The sequence below is a fragment of the Lepidochelys olivacea genome (genome assembly GCF_965140295.1).
Source record: "Lepidochelys olivacea isolate rLepOli2 genome assembly, chromosome: 1".
Taxonomy (NCBI): Eukaryota; Metazoa; Chordata; order Testudines; family Cheloniidae; genus Lepidochelys; species Lepidochelys olivacea.
In genome coordinates, this window is record NC_140411.1 from 222410171 (window position 1) to 222424642 (window position 14472).

A 14472-nucleotide genomic window follows, 5' to 3' on the forward strand; every position below is an offset into this window, starting at 1 on the left:
AAATTCTGAATGAATAATTCTGGGGAAGTTTTTGTAGTATTTGCACCATTCAAGTCCATTAAAATGTTATACCCATATTAGTATTTTACATTAATTTCCTTGAGTAAATTCTGTGGGTCAGATGCACAGCTGGTAATAAACTGGCATATTTCCATTGCTGATTTACACCAGCTGAGGGTCAGGCTATGTGATTTCATTGTTTATATGTAGTTAGAGAGACCACGCATGGTTTTCAGCCTATGGTGTCATTGACCATTGGCAGGTCTATTGGCCAGACTTTCCTAATACTATTTTATCAAGCCTCGCAGCTCAACGCTAATGTATTTTGTTGTCTATAGGAAAGTTCCTAAGGTATAAAAAAGGAAAGGTCATTTCCATCTTTGAGAGCATTAATTCAGCTTTAAGGAGGATGTTGTTCACAGATCTTGACAGCCCAGAGGAATGTGAAAGAAAAAACAAATAAAATTACCATAAATAAAATGGATGCAACGTTCACTAGATAGCCAGGCATACGGTCTCTCCAGGTTAACTTCTCCTTTTCATCCTGTTGCAAAACACAAAGGTCAAGACAATCGATAGAGAACTGGTGAATTTTAGAACTGGGGAAAAAAAAAAGGAAAAAGCTCAATTAAAAATATTATTGATTTTCCCTTCTGCCCATTTATATTTTTGAATTTGAAAATTTAAACGTAATTTTAAAATTCAGAAATGTTCAACCATCTCTAAAATTGGTAGAAAAATGGGAAGAGGGGAAGGGAGAATTTCTCTAAAATTTTGTTGCCTATCCCCCCTGAATTTCAAAATTTGAAATTTCATTGAAAATCTGAAATGTGAAAAATTTCAACTGGCTTCTACTGAATTTCAAAGTCTTAATAGAAAAACTTAAAGTTAACCCTAAACAATTGTAGAAGTAAGTACTTTCATTAAAAAAACAAAAAAACTCAAACAAACCCCACAACCCTGCTTCTTGCAAGAGCGCAGAAGAGTGATGTTTTAGGTGAGAAACCATAATAAGATAGAATGTTTATCATCAGTTACTTCAGATGTCTCCTGTAAGGTTTGCTTCATCCACTGTGGCTGTTATACAACTGAACCCTCTCAGTGTTAAAATAACCATCTGACTATTCACAATCACACTGTAAAGTATTCAGAAGCATCTTCTACTTTCTATTTATGACACATTTGTTTACATCTTGTGTTGCTATATGCTCTTCATATTGTTCCAGAACCTCAGCTGGAGTAAATCTCTTCGCTCCATTGACTTCAACAGAGCTTTGCTGATTTATACCAGCTGGGGATTTGGCCCATTATTCCCAGTTGGAAGATTAAACATTTTTAGGTGAAATTCTGGCTCCATTGAAGTCAATGGGAATTTTGCTGTATTCCAGGCATCCCAGACTCTCTTATGGCATCTGGTTCAAAGATCAGAGAAATAATGAAGGCAAGCCCTATTTATAGAGGGCTCAGATGACTTTTCGACTGGGTGCAAAAGGTAGCTCCCTCCACCTGATACCTATCAGTGAAAAATAATGGAGCATTACTGCCCTCAAATAAACTCAATTCCCTGCTCTTAAAATGAAAAATAAAATGTTTTCATATGAAAAGAATTTTTAAAATTGATTTACATGAAACATGTAATTTCCATCCCTCAAAAATGGTTATTAAAAAAATAAGATCACAATGGTTAAGTTAAAGCAAAAATATGCAATTGAATTAACTGTGAATTCAAAATCAGCTGCTGTTCTCATTAGTCTTAACATCTGTGCTACACAATGGGGCCAGATTCTGTCCTTTTTATGCTGGTATAAATCGAGAGTAACTCCATTAAAGTCAAGAGCTTATATGGAGATTTATATGAAGGTAAATGAGATCAGAATCTGATTCAAAGGGCTCAAATAAGCTTTTTTTCTTTCTTTAGGCACTACTATCCTGAGAAGAATACTGTCCTGACAAGAAATTACTTGGAGGCATTATGCACTTCAAAGGCAAAAGCACCTCCTGAGATGGTAAGGAAAGCGTGGAATTTGCAGTACTTCCACAATAGGTGTAAGCATCACCTTTCTGGTGGTGCCTGCTTGGGTGCAGGAATGGGAAGAGGCATCATCCTGTGCCCACCCTGGTTAGAAGTGTCCCACCAGTGCTTTTAACACTGCAGGAGCGTACACACACACCCCTTCACTGCTCGAGCAGTCAAATTAAGGGTGTCTCCTGCACGAGTGTGCTGAGAGGGCAGGACCATAGCAAACCCAAGGAGAAGCAGGCCCAAAGTATAGAGAACAAACATCTGAGTCCACCTTTTAGCCAGAAGGCAACTTTAAAAAGTGTTTCTCGGAAAGCACAGACGCATTTCATTTTGTTTTGGCATTTACCATTCAGCAGTTATCCAGGACATAAAAAGTTCTGCGCTACTACACTTTGAAAAGGCATGAAGGATACCACATCAAACTATTTCACAAGGGGAAAAACACTAAGGAAGCAAACCAGCAGAATGAGTTAATACTAGCCAAAACAGTCAAGGGAAATAAGAATCATAGAATATCTGGGTTGGAAGGGACCCCTCAGGAGGTCATCTAGTCCAACCCCCTGCTCAAAGCAGGACCAATCCCCAATTTTTGCCACAGATTCCTAAATGGCCCCCTGAAGGATTGAACTCACAACCCTGGGTTTAGCAGGCCAATGCTCAAACCACTGAGCTATCCCTCCCTCTCAAAGAAAAGCTTAAGGAAAGCATAAGGAAAACTTTTACAACAATATCAAGGAAAAGAGAAAAGGAGTACTTGTGGCACCTTAGAGACTAATCAATTTATTTGAGCATGAGCTTTCGTGAGCTACAGCTCACTTCATCGGAGAGAAAACTCACTCATATAGGAGGCAGTGAATGAAAATTCAAAAATGGCTAAGACACAACTTCTTTTCTAAATCTGTTAAACAAAATGACTTTTGGACAATTAGAATGCAATATGACACAGCTCAAACATTAATAAATCAGGAGTAGCATCCCCCCCACCCCAAGATTGGATTAAAAATCATGAGATTTCAAAAATATAAAAAAGTTGGGGCTCTTTTTATTTGCTGTTTGGTTCACATTTTCAAGCTTCTTCTGCTCAACCATGAGGTCAAGAGATTTTATTTTATTTTACAATGAAAGCTGAAATTCTCAAATAAATCAGTTGAGTTCAGGAATCAAGAAAAACAAGACAATAAAATCTCGAGAAATGGTGACACTGAGAAAGTGAGGAAGACCTTTAAACATACTTATTGATAAAGAGCAGGTAAGGGCATGTATAGGAAAACTGAATATATCCAAAACATCTGTTTTTCAAAAGTGGCTAGTGATTTTGGGTGGATCAATTTTTTGGGTTTCTAACCGGACACCTTTTTAAGGGTCTCAATTACCAGAACATGTTAAGCACCTTCAAAAATCAAGTGTGTCTCAAGGTGGGTATCCAAGAAGTGGAAGCACCCAAAGTCAGTAGTCATATTTGAAATTTTGGACTTGTAAACCCTTATTTTGACATTTAAATAAATGACTTCTTTTACTAACGCAATATACCCCAGCAGCTCACAGTGACCTCAATGAGAATTGCTGGGTGCTCAGTACTTTTCAAAATCCAGGCCACTTATTTAAGTGCTGAAATATGGATTTAGAAGCATAACCAATTCTAAAAACCTTGGCCATTGGCAAAAACAATTAAAATGAAATCTCGGCTGCACCTCAGAGATATCACCTCACTGAAAAGGGAGAAAATAGTCCCTCTCTACATATCCCTCATCTGACTACACCTGGAACATTGTGTTCAGTTCTGTACACCATGCTAGCAATAAGATATTGCCAAACTGGAAAGAGTTCAGAGAAATGCAAGAAATATGATTAGGGAGCCGGAGGGACTGATTTATGAGGAAAGATTAAAATAGTCAGATATGGATGCCTTCTCTAAGTGATGTCTAAGAGAGAAGGATATGATAAGCCCTATAAACACTTGAAAGGTGTAAACACCAATAAAAGAGAGAATCTATTTAAGACAGTACAAGGGAATAGGATTAATGGGATGAAATTAGAAAAAGGAAAATTTAACCTGAAAAATCAAGAAAAACGTCTTGACAGTGAGATCTTTTAGGCTGTAAAACAGACTTTCAGGGGAAGCGGTGGAAGCCTCACTGCTTAAACGATTTAAAGCTAATCTCAACTGACACCAATCTTTCTCTAGATTCCAATATTCTAGGATTTCATCCCCTTCCTACGTTAAAAAGAAATCGGTATTGTCTCCTACTCTTAAAATCCACTTCATGCTCCTCTGTGTGAGCTGGGGCTCCTGGTTGCTGGATGTGTGGCTTCTAGAGGGCAGAAAGGTCAAGAATCTGCAGGATTAGCTAGTAATACCCAGAAATCTTGGCCATCTGAGTAACGGTACAGACTCTGTGCCTCTTTCAGCTCTCCAGCACCAACTTCATGACTTGCACAATTGCCATTATGCCACTGGATGCTTCTTCGTGTGACACCCTGTCAATGGGGATGTCAATGTCAGCACCTGCGGAAGTTACTGCTTCTCTGGGCAGCAGCAGTTGATACGCCTGTGGCCAGCATAACTGCCATAGTATATTCGCCAACAATTCACAATCTTGTCTGCATTGCCCCAATTCCTCATGTACAATACATTGTGGGGGCAGGATACCGTCTAGTCACCTTTCTCCTCTGTGTGCCTCGTCCCCTCTACTTTGCATGGATTTACCATGATTTTGCTCCTCTCTACAGCATGCAATGAAGGGGAGCTTTGGGCTCATATCTGCACCTATGAGAAGCAAGAATGTATTTTGTAAAGATACTACTGAATTATTAAACAAAGGAGACAGTTTATAAAGCACATTCCATTAAAGAAAATCGGTATCACAAATTTTATCAATATATTGTGATAGACAGTAGAACGTTAATACTTCTTACAGCACTTGCAAGTTATTATTATCTTCTCTGAGCAAAATCTGTGAGTTCAGTTGCTATTTTATAATACGCTTGATTTTATTCTCTGGCAATAGTGCCATCTAGCCATTAAAAGACTGTACTGTAAAGTACCAGTGTGATAGACATGGCAATTTCCTGCAATAATTTTGGGAGTTCTTACTGTATTAAGTGTATGTATCATTGTATTTAATTCCCCGGAGGAGGGTGAACACAGCCCTCCAGAAACCAAGAATGGGCGGGGGAGGAAGTGATTAGGCAAATTCACTCAGGTTTGAACCCGAGAGGTACCTGCAAAGGACCACATACACTGGTTTAAACTGTATTCTCCGGAGACCAACAGACAAAGAAATGGCTTTTGGATAAATAGCCTGAGGTTAAACTGACTCAGGGCCTTCTTTCTGATATAGCAAATGGACAGAACTTTTTGTCCAAGGGGGTGCAGGGTGAGGCAGTCCTTCCTGGGAAGGGTTGGAAAGACTGACATCGACCAGAACTCCACAAAAGGAGCTGGAGTGACCTCTGGTAAGCTTATTATCATGAGGGTAGGTTCTTTTATTGTTTTGAATATGTTTTCTCTGTAATGCTTTCACCTTAAGAATAAGTGTGCTTGCTTATATAGAGCTGTATGGTATGTTAGAACTCCTTTAAAGTGTAAGCAAAGCACAGACGCTGGCCTGGTTAGGCAGCTTTGCTTGGGGGGAATAACACAGTGTAGGCAGGGAATTGTGCAGCCTGGAAAAAACATGGTTAGGAGGGAAAAAGACATGGGTCTCCACCCAAAAGAGGTGACGGCTGAGGAGCTAGAAGACTAGAGTGGATGCCCTCGAGGGACAGAGGGGTAATACAGGTGCAGTTGTCCTGAATTATGACAATCATAAGGACCTTTTCTATGATCAAAATGATATAGTAGTCTTTGATTTCACTCTCAAAGTATGGAATGTAGAGATTTCTACCATGTTATGGCATATACTGTACAGAAGCCTGTATCCTCCTGTGATGGGGTGGACTAGGCCCAAAGGCCCCCTGCTGTAGGCCTCAGGGTTCTGTCACTCCCATGTCAGGAAAGGAACAGTGGAGAGAACCTCCAAGCAGGCTGGAGTGCCTGCAGGGGAAGCAGCCAATCAGGGCCCAGGAGGGCCATATAAAAGGAGCTGCAGAGCAGAGCAGTAGTCCATTGTCGCTTGGAGCAGGAGAAGAAAGGACCGCATACCTGGCTGCCTGGAAGAGCAACAAGGCCACAGATGGTTTACCAGCAGGGACCAGGGAAGCATTGAGGGAGCTCCTGGCGGGTTGCTGGGACTGAGCCTGGGGAGGTCTGCAGGAAGATAGTGTCTCCAGGGAGGATGCCCTGGGGATACAGCCCCATACCAGGACTGGACTACTTAAAGACTAAAGCCCAGGGAGGGCTAGAAAGAGACACCATGGGAGGGCTACTGAGATAGGTCCTGGTGGACCATATACCCTATAAGGGTTTTGTGCTCATGCAGAGAGTGTGACTTGGCTGGAGCACTGTGTCACTGACAAACCCATCTGAGAACCCCCAAAAGGGGTCACCAGAACTAACGAACATAGACACGCCAGAGAAGGGGGCACTCATGAGAGGTGGGTGCCAAACCCGTTACACTGCCATGATCAGTGATGCGCTCTATGCTGCCTGTGTTTCAGATGTTGTTCAGCTCAAAAGTATTTCATTATATTATTTATTTCTATTTATCCACAAGAGAACACCTCTACGAAGTGCTAACTGCCAGCCATGACAATTCAGCTTGCACATGGAGTAAAATGACACACTTTCTCTCTTGTGCATCTTCACTTATAACTAAAAACCCACAGTTCAGATTCTTCATGCAGATGCACCTGTGGAATCCAATTGACTTCAGTGGACTTTCACAGTGATACTTGACGAAAACTTAGCAAATGCTGCACAGGGAAGAACAGAGTCCAGCTCCCTCTCTCTTGGCTCCCCTCGCTCCTGCCAACCTGACAGCAGCAGAAAACAATAAAATTTTACTTCTGTTGCCAAGTCAATATGATTTACTCTGAATGAATCCACAGGGCAGAGCTGTTGAGTATGAAAGTGCCATTTTTATATTATCACTTGCCAGAGTGGAAACATACCTTAAATTCTGCAGAAATTATGTTTGGTTTCAAAACGAGCATCTGCAAATAAGAGTTCTGGTTACAAATAGTGTCCTCCTCCCATGTCTAAAAGACACAAAACATTCCAATCTGTGTGGCAGCTTATTGGGAAAAGGCACAACTCACTCCCCAGGAAATAACTGGTGGCGGAGGTGGTGTTCTAGGAAAGGGACACAGCCGGGAGCAGTTTGAAGGCGGGAGGAGGTATGGCCGAGGCAGACCTACATTCCAGCAGTTCTGGAACCCTGCAGTGGTCATTGCATCAGGAGCACAATTTAGGGCACCTCTGAGGACTGCTCTAACCCCCACTCCCCGAATAAGGGAGGCACAGGCTGCTGCCTCTGTGACCCTGAGCTTGTGCCTGTGCTGGTTTGAATTTAGCCCTAGAAGTTCAAATTCTGTCCTCCAACAAAACATGAGTTAGCTTTTCCACTGAGAGCATTTCCAAGAAAAAGCCACAGGCCCTGCTCTGCACAACTGAGCAGGAGTAACAGGGTTTCAAGGGCAAAAGTATCACTTCTAGGCTGACCAGTGCTTGGTTTCAGGTTTAAACACAGTAACTAAACCAGCAAGATTTGGATGGGGGCTGTGGAATTGCAAACCTTGTGATTAATGATTTTGCTCTCTCTAAACAGGCCCAAACGTAACTGCAGGAAGCCCTCCTAAGGTGGTTTGCAATGGGTTACAAACTTTTCTGTCAGAACCATTTTACTTATGCTGAAATTTTGAAATGGTCTAAGTTGGAACTAACCCAATGCTCCCATACTCAAACTTCACTGTGAACCCATCGGTCACAGTAGTTAACCTCTACATTGCCTATGGATAGGTCTCTCTGATGCTCTGAATGTGTGAGTCTGTTGCCCACCGCAGGGATAAAGAAACTCTTGCTTTCAGAAACATCAGTTAAAAGCAGTTCTAAGATGCTACTAGAATAGACACCTTACAAATTATATGCAATAGTCAGAAAACAGTAAACTATGAGAAGTGACTGTAGACATGGAACTCCTGTGATACACTAATACACTCCTCAGCACTAATATCACAGTAGATTTTTAAGGCCAGAAGGGACTATTGTGATCATCTACTCCAGGGGTCAGCAACCTTCAGCACGTGGCCCATCAGAGTAATCCGCTGGTGGGCTGCGAGACATTTTGTTCATGTTGACTGTCCGCAGGCACAGCCCCCTGCAGCTCCCAGTGGCTGCAGTTCGCTGTTCCTGGCCAATGTGAGCTGCAGGAAGTGGCGGTCAGCATGTCCCTGTGGTCCGCACCACATCCCGCAGCTCCCATTGGTCGGGAAAGGCGAACTGCGGCTGCTGGGACCTGCGGGGGGCCGTGCCTGCGGACGGTCAATGTAAACAAGCTGTCTCGTGGCCCACCAGCAGATTACCCTGATGGGCCATGTGCCAAAGGTTGCCGACCCCTGATCTACTCTGATCTTCTGCATAACGCATGCCACAGGACTTCCCTGAATTAATTCCTGCTTCAAGTCCAATACCTCCGATTGCACTAGAGAATATCTTTTAGAAAAAAACACCAAATCTTGATTTTAAAATCTCCAATAGTGGAGAATCCACCACAGCTCTTGGTAAGCTGTTCCAATGGTAAATTACCATACTGCTAAAATGTCACACCTTATTTCTAGATTGAATGTTTAGAGTTTCAACTTCCAGCCACCGGCTCAGTCTGCTAGATCAGTGGTTCTCAAACTTTAGCAACCCGAGGACCCCCATTTTGATTTAAAATTTTTCACGGACCCCCAAGCCAGCTTCTAATTTTTCCCAGGGGTGCTCAACCCCTGCTCAGCCCCAGGCCCCGCCGCCACTCCACCCCTTCTCCCAAGACCCCACACCACCTCTTCCCATCCCTGCTCCACACCTGCCCATCCTCTTCCCCACCTCTTTCTGCCCCCTCCCCCGAGCATGCCCCATCCCTACTCCTCCCCCTCCCTCTCAGTGCCTCCTGTATGCTGCTGAGCAGCTGTTCTGTGGTGTGCAGGAGGCACGAGGAGGGAGGAGAAGGAGTTGATCAGCAGGGCTGGTGGCCCCGGACATGACTCACGGAGCCCCTGGAGCCAGACATGACTTGCGGAGCCCCTGGAGTACCCTTGTGGAACCGCAGGGGTCCGCGGTGCCCAGGTTGAGAACTGCTGTGTTAGATTGAAGAGCCCTCTGTTATCTAATTTCTGTTCCCCATGGAGGTACTTATAGATTAATCAAATCACCTCTTAACCTTCTCTTTAATAAGCAAAATAGATTGAGCTGCTTGAGTCTATTACTATAAAAGCATGTTCTTCACTCTAACCATAGTAGTGGCTCTTTGAAGCCTCTCCAATTTTGTTAGGTGAAGGATGCCCACCACATGCATGCAGGATAGGCACACCTTGATAAATAGCAGTACTGATTGCTAGTATTGCAGCAACAGAGGAGAAGCACAGCACACCTATGTGAAGCAAGCCTGGGTACGTCTATGCTGCAATAAAAAAAAAAACTATGGCACTGAGTCTCAGAGCCCTGGTTAATTGACTTGGCTCAAGATTCTCAGGCTGCGGTACTAAAAATTGCAGTGTAGACATTCAGGCTTGGGCTGGAGTCTGGCCTCTGAGGCCCTGTTCCTTCACGGCGTTTCAGATCCCAGACTCCAGCCCAACCCCCAATGTCTAAACTGCAATTTTTAGCCCTGCAACCCAAGCCTTGTGAGTCCAAGTTAGTGGACCCAGGCCAGCCGCAGTCATCCCATGCATCTTTTGTTGCAGTGTCGACATGCTCCCTGATATTCTATCCAGAGCACACTTCATGGGGATGCTTCTCACTAAGCAACATAGTCACATCCACCCCATTTTAATAAGGTGTTGAGCACTGCTACTTTCTACAGGTGCTTGAAACTGGAGTAAGCTGCACCATGGAAAACTGTGACTATTATTGTTTTGCCTAAAGTCTAGGGTTTTTTTTTTTACCAGAGCAGTAACAGTGGTGGCTGACTACCAATGATGAAAATTCCCAGGAAGCACAAGGCCTCAGAATCCCATGATTACGCCCCACAGTCATCCAATCACTCTACATTCTCAGATACCCTTTGTTTTAAGGCATTTTAGGCAAGTATTGCAAACAACTCTACTCTCAGTTTTTAATATCAAAAGGTTTCACCACTCCTGTTCTTGTACTTCACCTTTTAAAGATAAATTTAGTTAATCCAACTCAATTTAATTATTCTGGAAATGACAAAGTTTCTAACTTCCGTCATATTTAACTCTTGCTTTAGCTTTGACTTATGTATGCACTTTTACCATCATGTGTGTAGGGCACTAAGCAAACATTATTGCATAAATAGCGTAAGAGTAAAGTGTCTGGTCTTCAAAATGCAACATAAAATCAGCTTCTTGATATCTGTATATGGATTGGGTGCAACTTGCAGCTATGTTTTTATTCTGACAGTAGTTTAATGTATGGCTTGTATGCATTATTTATATAGACCAGAAGCAGTTCAGAACATTACCAGAAACCCACTATTTAAGGAAACAATAGGGTTACATCTGCAGTCATAAATATGCATTAGGTTAATCAATGTTCTTTGAAGGTGATTAATAAATCATGAAGAGCCTGATCCTGAGATGGGCTAAGGGCCAGGTTTACAAAGGTATTTAGGCACCTATTGGGATTTTCCAAGACATCTAAGCAGATATGGGGCCTAATCCTCCTGGCCATTGTGTTAAACCCACTAGACACCTATCTGCATCTTTAGGTTCTTGAATACCTTTGTCAGTCTGGTGCTGAGAACCAACAGTTCCCATTTAAGTCAATGCAAGTCAAGGTTGCTCAGCCCCTATCAACATCAGGCCATTTAGGAGATAACTGAATATATATTAAAAGCTTTTATATATGTTTTGTGGACATCACAGTGACTATTTATGCTGAGCATATAGCACAGCATAAAAACAATCCATTCATGAACAGAAAAACATGCAAAATGGAGGTAATGATACTTACCTCCTTTGTAAAGTGCTTTGAGATGAAAAGCTTTGCATAAGCGCAGCACATTGTTACCGCTACTATCATTATTATTCTAATATCTCAGAAAACTAGATGAAAATGCCACAAACTAAACTATATTAAAGGAACTTGAAAGCTGTTAAAGGAGATAACCATAAACCTGCTCTCTTTGTGTACGGATGGCCCCTTTCTACTGCTCTGGCAGCAGGAAGGTGATGCAAAGCATCAATTACACTTACTTTTCCAAAACTTTGCACTGCCTTAACGATGTAAAAGAATGAGACTAGGCACTGCAATTGGGCACACCTCTTCGCGGCCCTATAGGTATATTGCCCTCAGTGCCCACTCAGGATCTTTCAATTGATTACTCAGACCAGATTACTTCAGATAAATGCCACTACATGGAATCTAGGTTATTAACTCTTTTACAGAGTGAAAGCAACTTCTTTCGTCTCTTGATTTCATGCCCACTTTGGGTCCATATAGATGTGTTTTTTTCCACATTCAGGAGGCCCTAACTCTCCTCCTGGAACTGGTCTGTATTTCAGACAGTCACTTTCTCTCTCCTTAAGAGAAGACACACCCCCATCCCTCCTGGAGTTGGGTAATTCAGGCTATTACTAACTTTCTCCTTTAATCAAGAGTCCACAGCTCTCCTTCTGAGAGCTGGGTTGTAATTTAGGTCAGTTGTAGGGTCTCAGTCAGCTTCTCTGCCAACTGTCATTTCCCCTCAATTAGTTACTTCACCCGCAGGCTAAGTGGGTTCAGCAGGCACGACTTCTCCAACTGGCATCTCTGTTGCTTGAGGGAGGAGGCAGCATATATACTGGTCTCTTTCCCAGAGCTCATCCCCATTGACTGGGAGAGGGGGGAGCCTTGTCCCACCCACTCTTCCATGCTTCTAGTTCCAAGCCCTGGAAGAATCAATAACCGGTTTCCCCCTAAACACTACTGATTTCCGGGACCAATTTCTCTCTCCCAGTCTCTATTTCCTCGGTCCTTGTGTTCCTAAGATCTCCCAAAATCTTAATAGGCCACACCGCATGACAGGAGGGGCTAACCCTTAAGTCCCACTACTCTTAAGGAAACAGACTACCCCATCACAAGGACCTTAATGTAACTGAGAATCAGGCCCTTAATATTTTATTACATGGTCAATTCTCTTCAGTTTGACACACGGTCATTCTCAAATAATACAATGAAATGTCATACAAAGTTCTTTAATCTGCCTTATATAAATATTTGCAGAATCTTGTAGAAATGGATACTACCATGCACATGGGAGAGACAGTCCCATTTGCGATACATTTACATTAATAGAACTACTCATGTACTTAAAGTTAAGCATGTGCTTAAGTACTTGCTCAATCACATCCTATATGATGCAGGCAGAGAGCAGATTGACTTTCAGATTCCAGGTTGAGTTTGTAAGGGTTGGCATTGGCAGACAGAAAAAAACATGTGCCAGTTATGCTCTCTCTGCTTTGTACTGTTCTGGCAACACAAAACAACCATAAATTTGGCTCAGTGGGGTTGGCAACTGCTTTGCATCCCTGGGGCAGCACAGAGCAACTGGAGCATACTAGTGAATTTAGTCCCATACTATCACTTATAAACCTAGAACATCTGATGGGAAAATTATTGATACAATAAATCTAAAGCCATTTAGAGAGTAACTTTTCAGACAAAACTGTGCTTTAATTAACATGGATCATTATCACTATCCTAATACTGACAGTGTGTTTTGAAACAGTTTTTCTCTGAAATTATTTTATGCATTGGGCTATTTTTCCTACCTGTGCTCTTCAGAAAGTTGTCAGATACATATTCACATGCCCAACTACCCGCAGAGCTTCTCTCAAGGACCTCAACCCTAGCTACATTACTTTAACTGTCAAATCCTTTGATTGTCTTCATCCCAGACACATAATAGTTTATCCAAAATTTATCTGTAAAATCACCCGTTCAGCCACTATTATACACTTGAATATAAGTAACTTTGGCCCAATGGAACTAAGCCAGTTGGCAAATTTACATTGCAATTTGTAATGCTCAAATTACCGTCCCTATGCTGAAGTCTCTTAGCAACATCTAATAGTCTGTTACCTACCTAAATTGCATGTATTATTCTCAGATAGGATCTTAATGTGGAGGGAATACAGAATTAAAGATTTTATACCAAACACAGTAGAGAGGGTCAGGTTTCCTGGTCTGGTCAAGTTATGTTTAGTCTACAGCTGTGGTTAAGGGGTGGGGCAAAAGGTGCACCCTTTGCATTTCCCTGAACTTTGGCTGCCCCACTGCTAGGCTATTATCTTGACATATATTAAAGCAGGCTGAAGGATCTAGGATAAATCTTGGTCCCATTGAAGTCCATGGCAAAACTCCCATGGACTTCAGTTGAACCAGAATTCCATCTTTAGCCTTTAGAGGTTTACATTTAGGAACAGATTTAGGAACTACCATTCTGATCTGGTAGTGTTTTATACTTAGTTTACACAAGCGTAAATGACCACACAAAGGTGCAAGTGAAGAATCAGGCAAAAGGCTGATTTTAAAATGTATGGGTTTTTTGCTCACAATTTTTCCATGTGTTTTTGTTGTGTTGTGCCATTCAATTTGATTGTTTTTTAGCAATGGAAAGTGAAATTTACTAGCATCTACTTGAGCATGACCTACTTGTTTGATAACAATATAAACCACCTTACTGCTAGAACATGAAATGAAACAGAGAGGGGCAGTAGGAAACAAAAACAGAGGAGCAAAAGAGACAAGAAACAAAGCACAAAACTGTGGTGGGTAAGAGGGAGACACTTCATCAGAATGGGAGAACACAGAAGAGGAAGGAAGAGTCAATGCAGGAAAGATTACAATGCCATTCAAGCTGTTTGTAGCCCTGAGAACTCTATAGTTCCTTGCCCCCTCTGATTTAAGGACTTAGAAATGTCAGAGCTAATATAAACTTTTATATTCCTAAAAAGGTAAATTTCTAGCCTTTTTCCTTGCAAAGTTAACCTTGAAAAACTAGTTTATGGTGTTGGAAAGTTGTCTATTCTAAAGCTTATTGGTTAATCACGGCACTCCTTAAACTGGCCAGGGCTGAAGTTTGAGATCCAAAAAATATGGTGAATGGTCACTTGATTTAGGGGGGAGAATCCCCCACAATTCATGGCAATGGGGGGGTGGCAGGAGAAAATGGAGGGGGAAAGGTAGTCCCAACTATGCTACATTAGACAACCACAGGCTTGCTCCCAGACAGCTTTTTGCAGCTAAGCTAGCATGGCTTCTGATCATGAGGTACACTTCAATTGTCTGAGAGGCTGTTTGGTCTGATGGACTAAACCCTGGCCTGGAAGTAGGGTTGCCAACTTTCTAATCACACAAAACT

At 42.2% G+C, this 14472-nt stretch overlaps 1 protein-coding gene across 1 annotated transcript in view; it reads right to left on the reverse strand.

Moving 5' to 3' along the window:
- Positions 1–14472, reverse strand: part of ANO2 (anoctamin 2) — a gene marked incomplete at its 5' end in the record, with an annotated part of 265818 nt that overhangs the window by 52487 nt on the left and 198859 nt on the right. The window contains one exon of the mRNA XM_084617062.1: positions 470–544. Coding sequence (XP_084473188.1) covers positions 470–544 — 75 coding nt within the window. The remainder of the gene's footprint in view (positions 1–469; positions 545–14472) is intronic.